At 37.9% G+C, this 14,673-nt stretch overlaps 1 protein-coding gene across 3 annotated transcripts in view; it reads right to left on the reverse strand.

The window, feature by feature from the left end:
* EXOC6 (exocyst complex component 6) overlaps nt 1–14,673 on the reverse strand; it is a 141,075-nt gene that overhangs the window by 35,102 nt on the left and 91,300 nt on the right. For all 3 annotated transcript variants that reach the window (XR_013959069.1, XM_080642157.1, XM_080642158.1), the window contains exon 19: nt 12,595–12,736. Coding sequence is in view for 2 of the 3 variants with exons in the window: in XM_080642157.1 (XP_080498283.1) it covers nt 12,595–12,736 (142 nt within the window). In the remaining variant the exon portion in view is untranslated. The remainder of the gene's footprint in view (nt 1–12,594; nt 12,737–14,673) is intronic.

The following is a 14,673-nucleotide window of genomic DNA, read 5'->3' on the forward strand; positions in this document are numbered from 1 at the left end:
AACAAATGAATTCTAAGGGGGTGCCATCCTGTCCTGGAAACTGATACACACATCTGGCTTGTTGATTACATGTACAATGACACTGTCCAAGAGAACTTTCTGCAATAATGGTTTTATATCTGTGCTGAACTGAATTTGTAGTTTTATTTAATTAATTTAAATTTAATAGGCACATATGGCTATTAGACAGAGTAAATCTAGGACATTCTGTGCATATTTAGTATATTTATTTCAAAATAATTGATGGTAGGTGAGAACACCCCTGATGTTTTCTTCAAAGAAAACTAAACTGTCATGCCCGGCTGGCATGGCTCAGTGATTGAGCATCGACCTAAGAACCAGAAGGTCACAGTTCGATGCCCGGTCAGGCTGTGGGCTCGATCCCTAGTGTGGGGCATATAGGAGGCAGCCGACTGATGATTCTCTCTCATCATTGGTGTTTCTATCTCTCTTCCCCTCTCCCTTCCTCTCTGAAATCACTAAAAATATCTTAAAAAAAAAAAAAAAAAAAACAAGTTCAGGAAGCGCACAGAACCCCATACAAGAGGAATCCAAAGAGGACCACACCAAGACACATCATAATTAAAATGCCAAGGGCAAAAGACAAAGAGAGAATCTTGAAAGCAGCAAGAGAAAAACGGTTAGTTATCTACAAGGGAGCACCCATACGACTGTCAGCTGATTTCTCGGCAGAAACTATGCAGGCCAGAAGGGAGTGGCAAGAAATATTCAAAGTGATGAATAGCAAGAACCTACAACCAAGATTACTCTACCCAGCAAAGCTATCATTCAGAGTTGAAGGTCAGATAAAGAGCTTCACAGACAAGAAAAAGCTAAAGGAGTTCATCACCACCAAACCAGGATTACATGAAATGCTGAAGGGTATTCTTTAAGAAGAGGAAGAAGAAGAAAAAGGTAAAGATAAAAATTATGAACAACAAAATGACATCAAATACATACCTACCAACAAGTGAATCTAAAAATCAAGTGAATAAAAAATCTGAAGAACAGAATGGGCTGGTGAATATAATAGAATCAGGGACATAGAAAGAGAGTGGACTGACAATTCTCAGGGGGAAGGAGGTGTGAGAGGTGAGGGAAGAGATTGGACAAAAATCTTACACCTATGGATGAAGACAGTGGCGGGGGGTAAGGGCACGGGGTGGGGTGGGGAATCAGGTGGAGGGGAGCTATGGGGGGAAAAAAAAGAGGAACACCTGTAATAATCTGAACAATAAAGATTTATTTAAAAAGAAAAAGAAAAAAAAAGAAACCTAAACTGTGAGTTCTTCTACTAAACAAGAAGCTTGTGGAAAAATTAGAGATAATTTCTTTTACCTCTATACCCACCCCCTGCTCAGTGTACAGAAAATATTCAATAAATGTGTTGAGCAAATTAATAATACAAATAATTCATTTCTACTAATATTGTCCAATAGACCCAATAATTCTGAAGATAAGTTTCAACTTTCAAAGTTTTAAAAACTTGAATAATAACTTTTTAGAATCACTCTGAGTACTGTCTTCAGATTCCTTCTTGGCTCATTCAGATTCTCGGTTTGTATATTTGTCATATTTTGTGGTTTCTTTGTTCTCTTCCCTTGATCATCTTTTATTATCTTCATTTAGTAAGCCTTCCCTCTTTTGATATCTCTGTCTTTGTCACTTAGCCATGCCATTAAGAATATTTTTTGAAACACATTGATCCTGGTCTTTCAATAAAATATTTTAAAAGTTTCTAGGCTTTCTAAAGTTTGAGAGGTTTATTTGTCTTTTTTTTTTCTAAGCGCATATAAATCTTTACGTTTTTTTCTCTTAATGTCTCAAATTTAATAATTTTCTTATAAAAGTAAATTAACTTCATAATGTATTCATTTCTTATTTTCTGCTAAAATATGGAACTTTATAACTGATTCTAAGTTTAAAAATACTCTAAAAGAAAGAATAGCGAAATGTCAGATCTTACTGAGAGGTCTTTTGTAGCAATAGAGTAAAACTTTGCAATATCAGCCTAACTGGGAAGAAGACAAGTCTGAGTTAATTTAGATGAAATGAAAATAAAAAATAACATATATATATATGAACTATGATTGTAATGATCAAAAAATGTCTTCCAAACTGGCATTCTAAGAACTTTAAAAGAATAAATAAAGACTATCTGTGGGCAAAAACATGAGTTATTTGTACATATAACAATCTTTCCCCCTCCCCCCCCATTAAGTAGGAAAATGGGTCCTTTCTGTCCTCAGTAGCTATATACAGATGTACAGGGTAGGGTTTGGTATGAAGGGAACAGAGATTGCTAAGAAGTCAAACTGTATAAGTACTTATTCTGGCATGAAAATATAAAACTTTCTTAAAAATTAAATGCAGAGGGAATAAGTCCTTGGACAATTTATCCTAGGCAGATAGTTATCTTTACTGTAAGCTAAAGAATGAGTATTATTTGGAAAATATCTGCACAGGGTGGGAAGAATTGTCAGGGGTGGGGGAAGGGGAAGAAAGAGTGTCCATGAAGTAAAAAAAAAAAAGGTTGACAAAAGCTTGAAAGGGAGGGTGAGATGGCTAGGCTAAAGTCTTAAGACTTCTTGTGGACAACAAGGCAGGAGCGCATAAAATGGAATAATTTTGTAACTAAATAAATGACTGAATATAAATGCCAAATAGTCTGCATACTTAACAGATTTCTGATCATTCTTTCTTGCTACATCTTAAGACTTAAAGCAGATAGTTAGAACTCAGATTTTGGCTAGGCAAGAAAAGTATCTTATGTTTATGGGATGTGTCAGTACAATGGGTGTCTAAGAGCACCATCTAGTGGTCTTTCTGGTGATGAAGAACTTATGCTGGGAATTAAGGCTCTTCGTGTTAGAATTCTTAGCTCTTAGACTTATATTCTGTTACATGTGTTGGCAGCAGTGGGATGCAAGCCTCTCGGACCAACTGCCCCTCTATATTCATCACCCTACTTTCATATAAAGTCGTATCTAGTCCTCTCCTTTCTTGGAGATAAACATGGACAAAGTAGCCTCAATCTGATACCTTAAATGCCATTAAATTCAGATAGCCAAAAAGTCTAATACTAAAAGCAGCCAACTTACTTTTAAAAAAGACATTTAGGCCCTAGCTGGTTTGGCTCAGTTGATAGAGCATCGGCCTGCAGACTGAAGGGTCCCAGGTTCAATTCCGGTCAAGGGCACATGCCCGGGTTGCGGACTCGATCCCCAATAGGGGGCATGCAGGAGGCAGCCAATCAATGATTCTCTCTGATCATTGATGTTTCTAAATCTTTTTCCCTCTCCCTTCCTCTCTGAAATCAATAAAACTATAATCCTATATAATAAAAGGCTAATATGCAAATTAACCCAACGGTGGAGCAATTGGTCACTGTGACGTGAGCTGCCCCCTGGTGGTCAGTGCACTCTCACAGGGGGAGCACCGCTCAGCCAGAAGCCGAGCTCACGGCTGGCGAGTGCAGCAGCTGTGGCAGGAGCCTCTCTAGCCTCCACGGCAGTGCTAAAGATGTCCAACTGAGGGCTTAGGCCATCCTATAGGGAGCAGGCCTAAGCCATCAGTCAGACATCCCCCAAAAGGTCCTGGACTGTGAGAGGGCACAGGCCAGGCTGAGGAACCCCCCCTCCCCGGAGTGCATGAATTTCGTGCACCGGGCCTCTAGTAATAATAATAAAGAGACATTTAGGCCCAGGCCAGGTAGCTCAGTTGGTTCGAGCACCGTCCTGATACACCAAGGTTGTGGATTTGAACTCCAGTCAGGGCACATACTAGAAACAACTAATAAATGCATAAATAAGTGGAGCAATTACAAGTCAATTGCTCTCTCTCAAATCAATTTTTAAAAGGCACTTAAATTTCTTCTTATGTCATTCACATGACTTTTCCTGAATCCTTTTATTTTGGGGTATGAATCTTTTTCAAGGCTATAATTAGAGGCCCAGTGGCTATTGTCACACACAAAAAATCTATAAACTTCATTTTTTTTTTTTTTTTGAGGTGGGTTAAGTCTTTATCCAAAATGAATAAAGACGAAGGCCGTCACACATAGAGATTCCTCAATTCCTTAATAACTCACCACTGAAACAAGTGCCGTACTCTTTAATCTGGAGCTCTTCTAACGCCCATAGATTTAAGATATTAAACTCTTAAGAGCTGATTACCTCACTTAGGTTTTTCTGCATGAAAAAGTACATTCTAGTAGACTGATTCTGGATACTTCAAATCTTTCTGATTCCTGATGCTTTGAAAATATTTTGTACTTTATTAATGATGTGCAGTGTCTCTGAGATACCTTTATAGGGACTTAAGATGACATTTTGATCTTTTCTTCTATACCAGGGGGGACTGTCTGGCCCTCAGGCTAAATAAGGCCTGCAAATTCATTTGGTCTGGCCCTGCCAAGGCATTAGGGGTGAGTTAGTTAAATGTTTGACCAAATATAGCAGGCTAATTTTAAGTTGATAATTTTGTATGGCCCCAGAATTATGTTATAAATATCCAAATGGCCCTTGGCAGAATAAAGGTTCCCCACCCATGCTCTATACAGTTGCATTTGTAAGGAAGGTACCTATATTGTGGCCCAATGCATAACAGGTGTTTAATAAATATAAAACAAAACACATACACAGATTTAGAACATTATCTTCATGCCAACCTTTGCAAATGTTCCTCCATCTAGGAAGTGATTTCTCTTGAACTTACACAAAATCTGTAATAGGATCAAACTTTCAGAGTATTTGGAACACATACTTGCAATTCCAAAGTATATGTTCCTTGATGACTTCCTGACTTCTCCAACCACATAATTATAATAGTATCATGTTTATGGTCAAGTTAACCACAAGTATGCATTCATTCATCCATAGGCTCTACCTAATATTTTCAAACTATACAACTTTTTATCTAAATTAGATCTGCTACGTATACTTTCTCACAGTACCATATACTTTTCTTTTATAGACTTATTTACCATTATATTTATTACTGCAATTATTTAATGACTGCCTCCCCACTGGGCTTAAGCCCCAAGAGGGTTAGGACCCTGAACAGCAAAGGTCCTAAGCACCAAGCACATAGCATATATGAAGGAATTCATTAATGTATGACTCCACACTCTCCTTTGCCTTAAATTTTGCTGCATCTGAATCTTAGAACAAGGATATATCTTGAAAATTACCAATTCCAACTACAATATTTCAAGGAAAAATAGAGGCCTCTAGATTGTTGAATGGTTTATCCAAAGCCACTTGCCCCAAATGTAGGCAGAGCCAGGACTGAAACCATGGTCTTAACTTCCTGACATGTGCTCAGACTATGTTAAGACTAATTTGAAAGCACTTTAAAGAAAAGTTTTATATAATTTCATATGATTCTACATTCCTGAACTCAGACATTTTATCAAGTTTGACCTAGTATGGGTTAAAAAATAACCATTAAAAAAGATCCAAAGGAAAATGACAACTTCAGCCTAGATGTGCTATTTGTTTCTACCTGTGGACTCACATTCTGAGGCCTGAAAAATATATGTACAATGTTTTTACAAAGTAAGAGGATGGAAAGATAAATATTCTGCTTTCTGATCAAACCAAATATAAGGAAATATAACTCAGAATAAAGGTCATTCTTTTTTTAAAATATATTTTTATTGATATCAGAAGGGAGATATAGAAACATTAATGATGAGAGAGAATCACAGATCGGGGGCCTCCTGCACGCCCCCTACTGGGGATTGAGCCTCCATCCCAGGCATGTGCCCTTGACTGGAATCGAACCCAAGATCCTTCAGTCTGCAGGCCGGCACTCTATCCACTGAGCCAAACCAGCTAGGTAGGGCAAGGTCATTTTTGATGCTTATATTTCATACTCACCCCCTATTGCTTAAATTCTTTGATTTAAACCTTTCTGAAGTTGCCCAGGATCTTGGTGGTTCATGGGCTCCAGTTCCTGATCCCTATGCTACCTGACTTCCTTGAACTCTGGATCTCTTGCTAGTAGGATTTTATGTTAATCCCAAGAACCAGTCACAGACTTTTAAGTAATGGTTTCTAAGCCTCCTGAAAAGAAAGTAATTACTATGAGTCAATATGGATTTATGAAATAGAGTAGTATAATTTTCTTCTTTGAAAGACTAATTATACTGGTACATGAGGAAAATTCAATGGTCATTATCCCTATCTGCCAGGAAGGTATCTGACAAAGTTGCTCATAACTAAGCAAAACTATTAGTTATATTCAATTAGGGAATTAGTAACTGGCTGACAAAATCTTAATATACCCATAAAATTCTGAATAATGGATCTAAGTCAATATGAATGTAATGTGGTTCTCACACGTCATTGTGCATCAGAATCACATATGAAGGTGGGCCTATTCAAAGACAAATTGCTTGGGTCCTGTGCCCAGAATTCCCAATTCAGCAGGTGGGGCCCCAGAATTTGCATTTCTTTTTTTAAAAAATATGTTTTTATTGATTTTTAGAGAGAGAGGAAAGGAGAGGGATAGCGAGATAGAAACATCAACGATGAGAGAGAGACATTGATTGGCGGCCTCCTACATGGCCCCCTACTGGGGATCCAGCCTGCAACCTAGGCATGTGCCCTGTCTGGAAATCAAACAGGTGTTGGTTCCTGGGTTGATGCTCAGCCACTGAACCACACTGGCCAGGTGAGAATTTGCTTTTCTAACAAGTTCCCAGATGCTGCTGATGCTGCTCCTGGGGCCATGTTTTGAGGGCCACTCAGGTTCATTCAACATTTTGCTAATGACCTTAAAGATGTAAAAAGCTTGAGCACAAACCTGCAGATTATATTAAATTGTGATATAAAAAGATCTCAATTGGCCAGTTATGGGACAAATCTTAAAATAAAATTTAATAAGGATAATCTTAAAATCCTAAAACAAAAAGCAATTTAAAGTATAGGATAAGAAAAACAGAGTTTAACAATAACAAAAGGAGCGAAAGATACAGAGATTTTAGAAGGATTTGAGAGTATGCTCTGGCAACCAAAAAAGATAACAGTTTGGGCTCTACTAATAAAGTCCAGAATATAGAACAATGTATTTGATAGTCTAATTTCATATTATACTGGTTCCCCCACCCCTGAGTATTCATGTATTCAACTTTAGGTATCAGACTTTAAACAGAAGGTAGTCAAACCAATTTGTTCAAAGAGCTTTGTATCTAAAATCATATCACATGAGAACAGAAGAGGAATTCTTGATTTCCTCTTAGAAGATTCAAAAGGCTATAGAAGTTTTCATATCATGGGCTTGTGATGAAGATTTGTTTTCCTGTATGACTCTAAACAGAACTGCCACCGATAGTTGTCAGACTGATTACTACACATGGTTGCCCAGCTACGGAGAAGAGAGGGAGAGGGAAGACTGAAATCCAGCTCACATTTCATTTGATAAGCCATGTGTCTTGGTTGGGCAAAAGGGTAAACTTTTTCTAATTCATATAAAGGAGGAAACTCTAGAGGCTTTTTCCCTTTTCTAATTTGCACAAAGGCAGAATGTGGACTCACGGTGACTCTAGCCCTAAAGTAGAACTAGTTCCATCAAGAGGAGTTTAGAGAAAGTGATTTCGGCTCAATGTAAGAAATAATAAGAGCGATGTAGTATATGGACTCATTTTCTGAAAGTAATTAATCCCCCAAATTGGATGTTCAAGAGTAACTGAAGGAAAAAAAAAGAGTATCTGGACAACTACTTGGTAGGGTTATTTTAGAGAGGATTTCAAGGTAGATAGAGGAGTGTGTGTGTGTGTGTGTATGTGTGAATGAGAGAGAGAGAGAGAGAGAGAGAGAGAGAGAGAGAGAGAGAGAGAGAGAGAGAGAGAGAAAGAGAGATTTGTCCTTTAAGAAAACATAAGCATTTTAAAAGGAGCCCTCAGTAACTCCACCCAAAGTAACAAAAGGTAGAAGCTATCCTATGGCAGGACAGAGAGGCAAAGATTGACTTTTTTATGCGCCTTTCTCTAAACATAGTTAGACTAGCCCAGTGGTTGGCAAACTCATTAGTCAACAGAGCGGCAAACCACGGCTCGTGAGCCGCATGTGGCTCGCGAGCCGCAGTTTGCTGACTACTGGCCTAGCCCTTCACAGAGGGAGATAAGAGAACAGAAAGAAGTTCTAGATAGCTAAAGTTGCCTAGCCAAACAGTAATTTCCATTTTTGGACAAAAACATTTACAGACGGTCCTCGGGTTACGTCGGACTCGGCGTATATCATTTCATGGTTACGTCGCCATCTCCTATTTATTTATAAAAAAAAAAAAAGTTCCGTCATTTCGGCGTATGTATATATGCGCTTTTTTTTTTTTTAAATAAATCTTTATTGTTCAGATTATTACAGGTGTTCCTCTTTTTTTTCCCCCATAGCTCCCCTCCACCTGATTCCCCACCCCACCCCATGCCCTTACCCCCCGCCACTGTCTTCATCCATAGGTGTAAGATTTTTGTCCAATCTCTTCCCGCACCCCTCACACCCCCTTCCCCCTGAGACTTGTCAGTCCACTCCCTTTCCATGTCCCTGACTCTATTATATTCACCAGTCCATTCTGTTCTTCAGATTTTTTATTCACTTGATTTTTAGATTCACTTGTTGGTAGGTATGTATTTGATGTCATTTTGTTGTTCATAATTTTTATCTTTACCTTTTTCTTCTTCTTCCTCTTCTTAAAGAATACCCTTCAGCATTTCATGTAATCCTGGTTTGGTGGTGATGAACTCCTTTAGCTTTTTCTTGTCTGTGAAGCTCTTTATCTGACCTTCAACTCTGAATGATAGCTTTGCTGGGTAGAGTAATCTTGGTTGTAGGTTCTTGCTGTTCATCACTTTGAATATTTCTTGCCACTCCCTTCTGGCCTGCATAGTTTCTGCCGAGAAATCAGCTGACAGTCGTATGGGTGCTCCCTTGTAGGTAACTAACCGTTTTTCTCTTGCTGCTTTCAAGATTCTCTCTTTGTCTTTTGCCCTTGGCATTTTAATTATGATGTGTCTTGGTGTGGTCCTCTTTGGATTCCTCTTGTACGGAGTTCTGTGCGCTTCCTGAACTTGTAAGTCTATTTCTTTCACCAGGTAGGGAAAGTTTTCTGTCATTATTTCTTCTAATAGGTTTTCAATATTTTGCTCTCTGTCTTCTTCTGGCACCCCAAAAATTCGGCTGTTGGTACGCTTAAAGTTGTCCCAGAGGCTCCTTACACTATCTTCATATTTTTGGATTCTTTTTTTTGTTTGTTTTTCTGGTTGTGTGTTTTTTGTTTTCTCATATTTCAGATCTTTGGTTTGATTCTTGGGGTACGTTGATCTACAGTTGAGTTTCTGTATATTCTTTATTTTAGACAGTGTATGCTTAATTTCTGACTGGTCCTTTTCCATTTTTTTTGGCATTCTCATTAAGGTCCTTGAAGGTCTCACTAAGCTCCTCAGAGGTCTCATCAAGTTTCTCGGCGGTTTTTAGAAGATTCTTGAGTAACCTTATAAATGTGGTTCTGAACTCTATGTCGTCCATTAGTTTGCTTTCCTCCATTTCTCTCATTCGTGACATGTTTCTTTGTCTCCGCATTTTGGCTGCTTCCCTGTGTTGATGGAGTGGCTTTGTGTGGTAGGTGACCTATAAGGGGCCAGTAGCTCAGCCTCCCCAATCACCTGAGGTGGACGCCTTTGGTACACCCCTTTGTGGGCTGAGTGCAAAGTCTTGGTGTAGTTAAGCCTTGATTGCTGTTAGTACGCTGGGAGGAATTGACCTCCAGGCCAGTTGGCTGTGAGGACCCGCTGTGTCTATAATGGAAGAACTGCTGCGCTGGAGACACGCTTATGGTGCAGGACTTGTTTCAGTGGGGCTTTGGTGCTCACTGAGTCTGCCTCTTGAATGTGTCACTTATGGATGCGAGGAGTTGAAATCTGGTGTCTCACACTGACCACTAGGTACACTGGCTTCTGGATCTCCAATGGGGTGCAGGTCAGCTACTGTCTGAGGCCACCCAGCAGGTGCTACAGCAAGAACTACAGTTTTTCTCCTCTTTGCTTGGGGTTTGGAGGTTTTGGAGCTGTCTGACCCAGGCTGCAAGTTTGCTAGGTTAAGCTGCGATAGGCCAGGCCATTCATATGCTAAAGCCGCTGCTTGGAGCTTGGGTGAGTTTGTAGATTGTGCGGGGCGGGGTCTCAGGGAGTCACTAGGCTAGGGCGTGGCAAACAGCGATGGCTGCCAGTTAGCTGGCTCTGAGTCTCCGACCGTGTCCCCACGTCCCGCGCCCCAGCACAGTAAACAATTAGTCCTGCGTGTAGCCCTGCAAGCAAGCCTCCCTCACTTTCCGACCCGATGGCAGACCGTCCAGCTTCTCCCCGTAGGAGTTTGGGTCCCCCACGTCTCCCCAGAAACTGGAGTTTGGAGTAATCGGGAGCTTGTCTCCTTTCAGGTTGAAAAAAGCAGTGCTCCCAGTCACCCACCGCCAGCCCGATTCGCACGCCTCTGTACCTCAGCTTTTCAGCGCTTGTGCACCGCTCAATGCTGTTTGCTCTTTCCTTCTAGTTGTAGAACTTCCACTCAGTCAGCTTTCCTGTGGTTCTGCGTGATAGACGTTTTGTCTTTTAGTTGTAGTTTTGAAATTGTTGTGCAAGGCAGCAGTTTAGGTGTTTACCTATGCCGCCATGTTGGATCCTCCTGTGCTTTGTTTTTTATTATTTATTTACCACAAGTAATGGTCAGGAATTGTTATCTTTTAAATTTTTTGCCGAAACCGGTTTGGCTCAATGGATAGAGCGTCGGCCTGCGGACTGAAAGGTCCCGGGTTCGATTCCGGTCAAGGGCATGTACCTTGGTTGCGGGCACATCCTCAGTGGGAGGTGTGCAGGAGGCAGCTGATCGATGTTTCTCTCTCATCAATGTTTCTAGCTCTCTATCCCTCTCCCTTCCTTTCTGTGAAATATCAATAAAATATATTTAAAAAAAAAATTTTTGTTTTTACTGTTTCACTTCATTACTGCTGTGTATGTGCTCCATGTGAGGGACGTAGGTGCTTATGTAGGTGGGTTCCCACTTACAGCGAAAATCACGATACATCACGCCGCAGGAACGGATCTCGGACGTAACCCGAGAACCTACTATAACTGAGAAGACACAACCTAATGCCAATAAACGGTTCAACCACCTAATTATTCAAATCCACATTAAAGATGTAATAATACAAAATGCCTCAAGCAGTATTTCTATAAGATGTTTATATGAGCAATGTCATACAGGAATGATCTCATGGACAACTTTTAATGAACTTTAGGAAATTAGTTTTAAATCATTTGTAGAATAGAATAATAAAAATGACTTGGAGCTTGGAAACTTGTCAAAAATGTTTTTTTTGTAAATGCAAAATAAATATCATTTTGTAAATAATAGTTTTATTTTGAAAAATAAATATCATAAAGGTTTTTTAATTACAAAAAATTATGAATGCTTTTTAGGAAAGGAAATGAATCCTCCCTATTCCCTAGGGAAAGACTATCTTTCTTTTGCTTTTTGATAAGGATCTCTCTCTTTTAAAAAAATAGGTTTTCAAAATCTTTGAATTTATTTGTGTGTGTGTGTGTATGTGACAGATAAACAACTGATCTTGATCAAAGAGCTTACATACTTCTTCTTTTTAATATTAATTATGGCTTTTTCTAGAAGAATGCGCAAATATTTTATATTTGTTTGAAACAAAATCTGTTACTTTTGCTTCAGTTGCAATCTGCTGACATTTAATTTTTTAATGTATTTCACACAGAATATATTATTGCAAAGCTTGCCTCAGAGAAATAGTTTATAACCCTTCTTGTGCCCCACTGATTTTCAACTTATTAACAATGGTGCCTGACTGAACCTTCAACCAGGGATTTTCATCATTTAATCAGTGTACCATTTATTTGAAAGTGCTGCTTAAACACTGCTCTGTATGCTCATTCCCTGCATTTAATTTAATGTAGGTTTTATCGCATCCAGAAGCATATATGGCAAGGCTAATAACCAAATAGCATAACTGGTTATGAAGCCAACTGGCTAATGTCAACATTAGATTATGGAATATGCCAACCTCATTACCTAAAGAAAACAAAGTGGAAAACAATGGCAATGGTAAAGGCTTGAGAAATTCTTTGGGGAAGAGAACAAAACATTCAGAATATAAAAGAAGCTTCATTTGGAACACAGAGTCCTAAGATCATACTTCTAGCAACTATCTAAAAAGTTACTTACAGGGAAAGTAAGAATGGCAAACTTAGAATAATTTTATTCATTTGTGACTAACATTTGGAGAGTCCTGGCAAGAATGACCAGAAGAAGGAATAAGGGGGAAACAGAATCATCTATGTAATGATCCCTGTCTGGACTGCCATTCCAGTGCCTCTCTCTCTCTCGAGGCCCTAAAAGTGAAGCTGGAAGAGTTTTCTCTTCCTGGAAGGAAGCTGCGTCTAAGGCTGCTGAAGGTTAGCTCAATCAGGCCTTGTCCCTCCTTTCTGAACTATCCTACTATAGGCCCTTGGTTTCATATAATTTAAAAGTAGATTCCTAGAAATGCATGAGATTTAACCAACAAGGTACTTACATTCACATTGTATGACATCTAAGTTAAATTGCTGAATGGCTCCCATGCTTATCTGTTTTAACTCACTGTCCAGTAACATCTGCATTAAGGATGTTGACAGATGCTGGCAGGCTGACATGCAAGCGGTCTGGGCAACTTTCCCCTGTTTAAAACAAATATCCAAACCAAAATATAAGCAAATAAAGAAACAAACAGAAATATCACATAAAGTATCAGAAATATTGTGTACCTGGCATTCTTTTGTTCCTTTTTGGGGGGTATAAGAGCGACTACTGGTCTTTCTGTTTCTGCATTTGGAGTGGCTATGCCTTTTAGCATTGGAATTAAAATTAGTATTTTTGTTCACCTATCCTTCTCAGGACATAAATATCATTAAAACTCTTACTCCACATAGGAAAATTAAAATACAAGTAAAAAATTATTTCAGATCTCTTGAAATGTCTCAAGTATTTTAAAACACATTAAAATATGATACTTATGACATAAAATTAACTTATATTGACAGACATTTTATTTATATCACGCTCTTTAAGCTCTTCTTTACCTAATTAACCATGCCAGAATAAAGGAAATTAATAAACAGTGTAATTTAAGTTATTATCATTTTAACTAAGTTAAAAATATACTTTGTCATAAGTCCTAATCACAACATTAGTTTGGACTATAGTTTCAATTATCGGGAAATAAAAGACGTCAAAATCATCTACAGATCCACATTTAGGTTTAAAAAGTAAGTTTCAAAATCATCTGATAATTTAGAAATATGTAGTTAAGTAAAACTACAAGTACTTGTGGTTTTCTTTCATTAAATATACAAAGCATTAGGAAAGTTTCTACTAAAATAAGTTGCTAAAACACTACATGAACTTTCATTGATAGCTTTAATTAAGGCTCTATTTTCTCAAAATGACTTTAAAAATGATAATTTTAAATGTTTAGCCTTTAGATTACATAGCTGAATCACAATACAATGTCACTTTTAGTATAAATTGTTTCTTTGAACAGGCTTTATATTTCAACTAGAAGCTTAAAATAATGTAGAGACTCAAAGTTTTCTAGTGTAATACTGCTCCTAAAATGGCTATCTTCAACCTACCTACATTTATGTGATTTGGTGGTGGACCAATTCCCAAAATAAGATTCAAAGACTATAAATATGGTTGGAAATAATGACTTCTGGAAGATGTATCAAGTTTTGCTTCATTTGCATTAACTAATATTTACTCAGTGATATTTAATAATTATTTTTTACAACTTATCACAAAAACGCTTTAGCTACAAAATATCTCCCAAACATATAAGCTACAATATATTTGTACAAAAATATTTACATAGAGTTGATGTGTTAGAAAAGAAATAACATAAATATATCTTTGTGATATTTACTAGAACTACAGTTGTTCAAGTTACACATTTAAAGTCAGATGAGAAACAAGCAACTTTTATGAATGAGTATTTAGCATTTAGACATTATGCACAGTGAAAAACTGCGTATCTGAAATGGAACGTCAATTTCTCAATCAAAAACTTTAGGGATTAAAGCCGACGCAAACAATATATTTGACAGATACTGATGAACTGTCAAAAAGGAATGTAACAAACAATGCAAAACCCAGCATGCTTCCAGATCCCTCAAACCCAAGAGGAATTAATCTGGGAGACATGCAGCTCCATTCCCAAAGCAGAATAATATCAATATGAATGGGGGGTGGGGAGGAGTAGAAAAGGAGAAATCAATGCCATGTAATTTAATTACAATGTAATAGGCTCAAGAATACTTAATGGAAATGTCATTTTGACATAATGGAACAACTAGTGCATTTTAGTTTAATGTACTTCTCTATTAAATCAGCTCCATGTCCTACTTATGTTGCTATTATAATATACTAACTACAAAAGCAGATTAATAAATTGCCAAAACAAAATTACTGTTATATTCATCTCATAAGCAAACACACTGCACAATGTAAGTGGTATTATTTTAAGGTGATCTTTAAAATTTAACATGAGTTTAGATGCTACAAATGACTATAAAGCAATAGTACTGGAGCCAAAAATGATGGTAAAAGTACAGAAATA

The sequence above is a fragment of the Plecotus auritus genome (genome assembly GCF_963455305.1).
Source record: "Plecotus auritus genome assembly, chromosome: 9".
Classification (NCBI taxonomy): Eukaryota; Metazoa; Chordata; class Mammalia; order Chiroptera; family Vespertilionidae; genus Plecotus; species Plecotus auritus.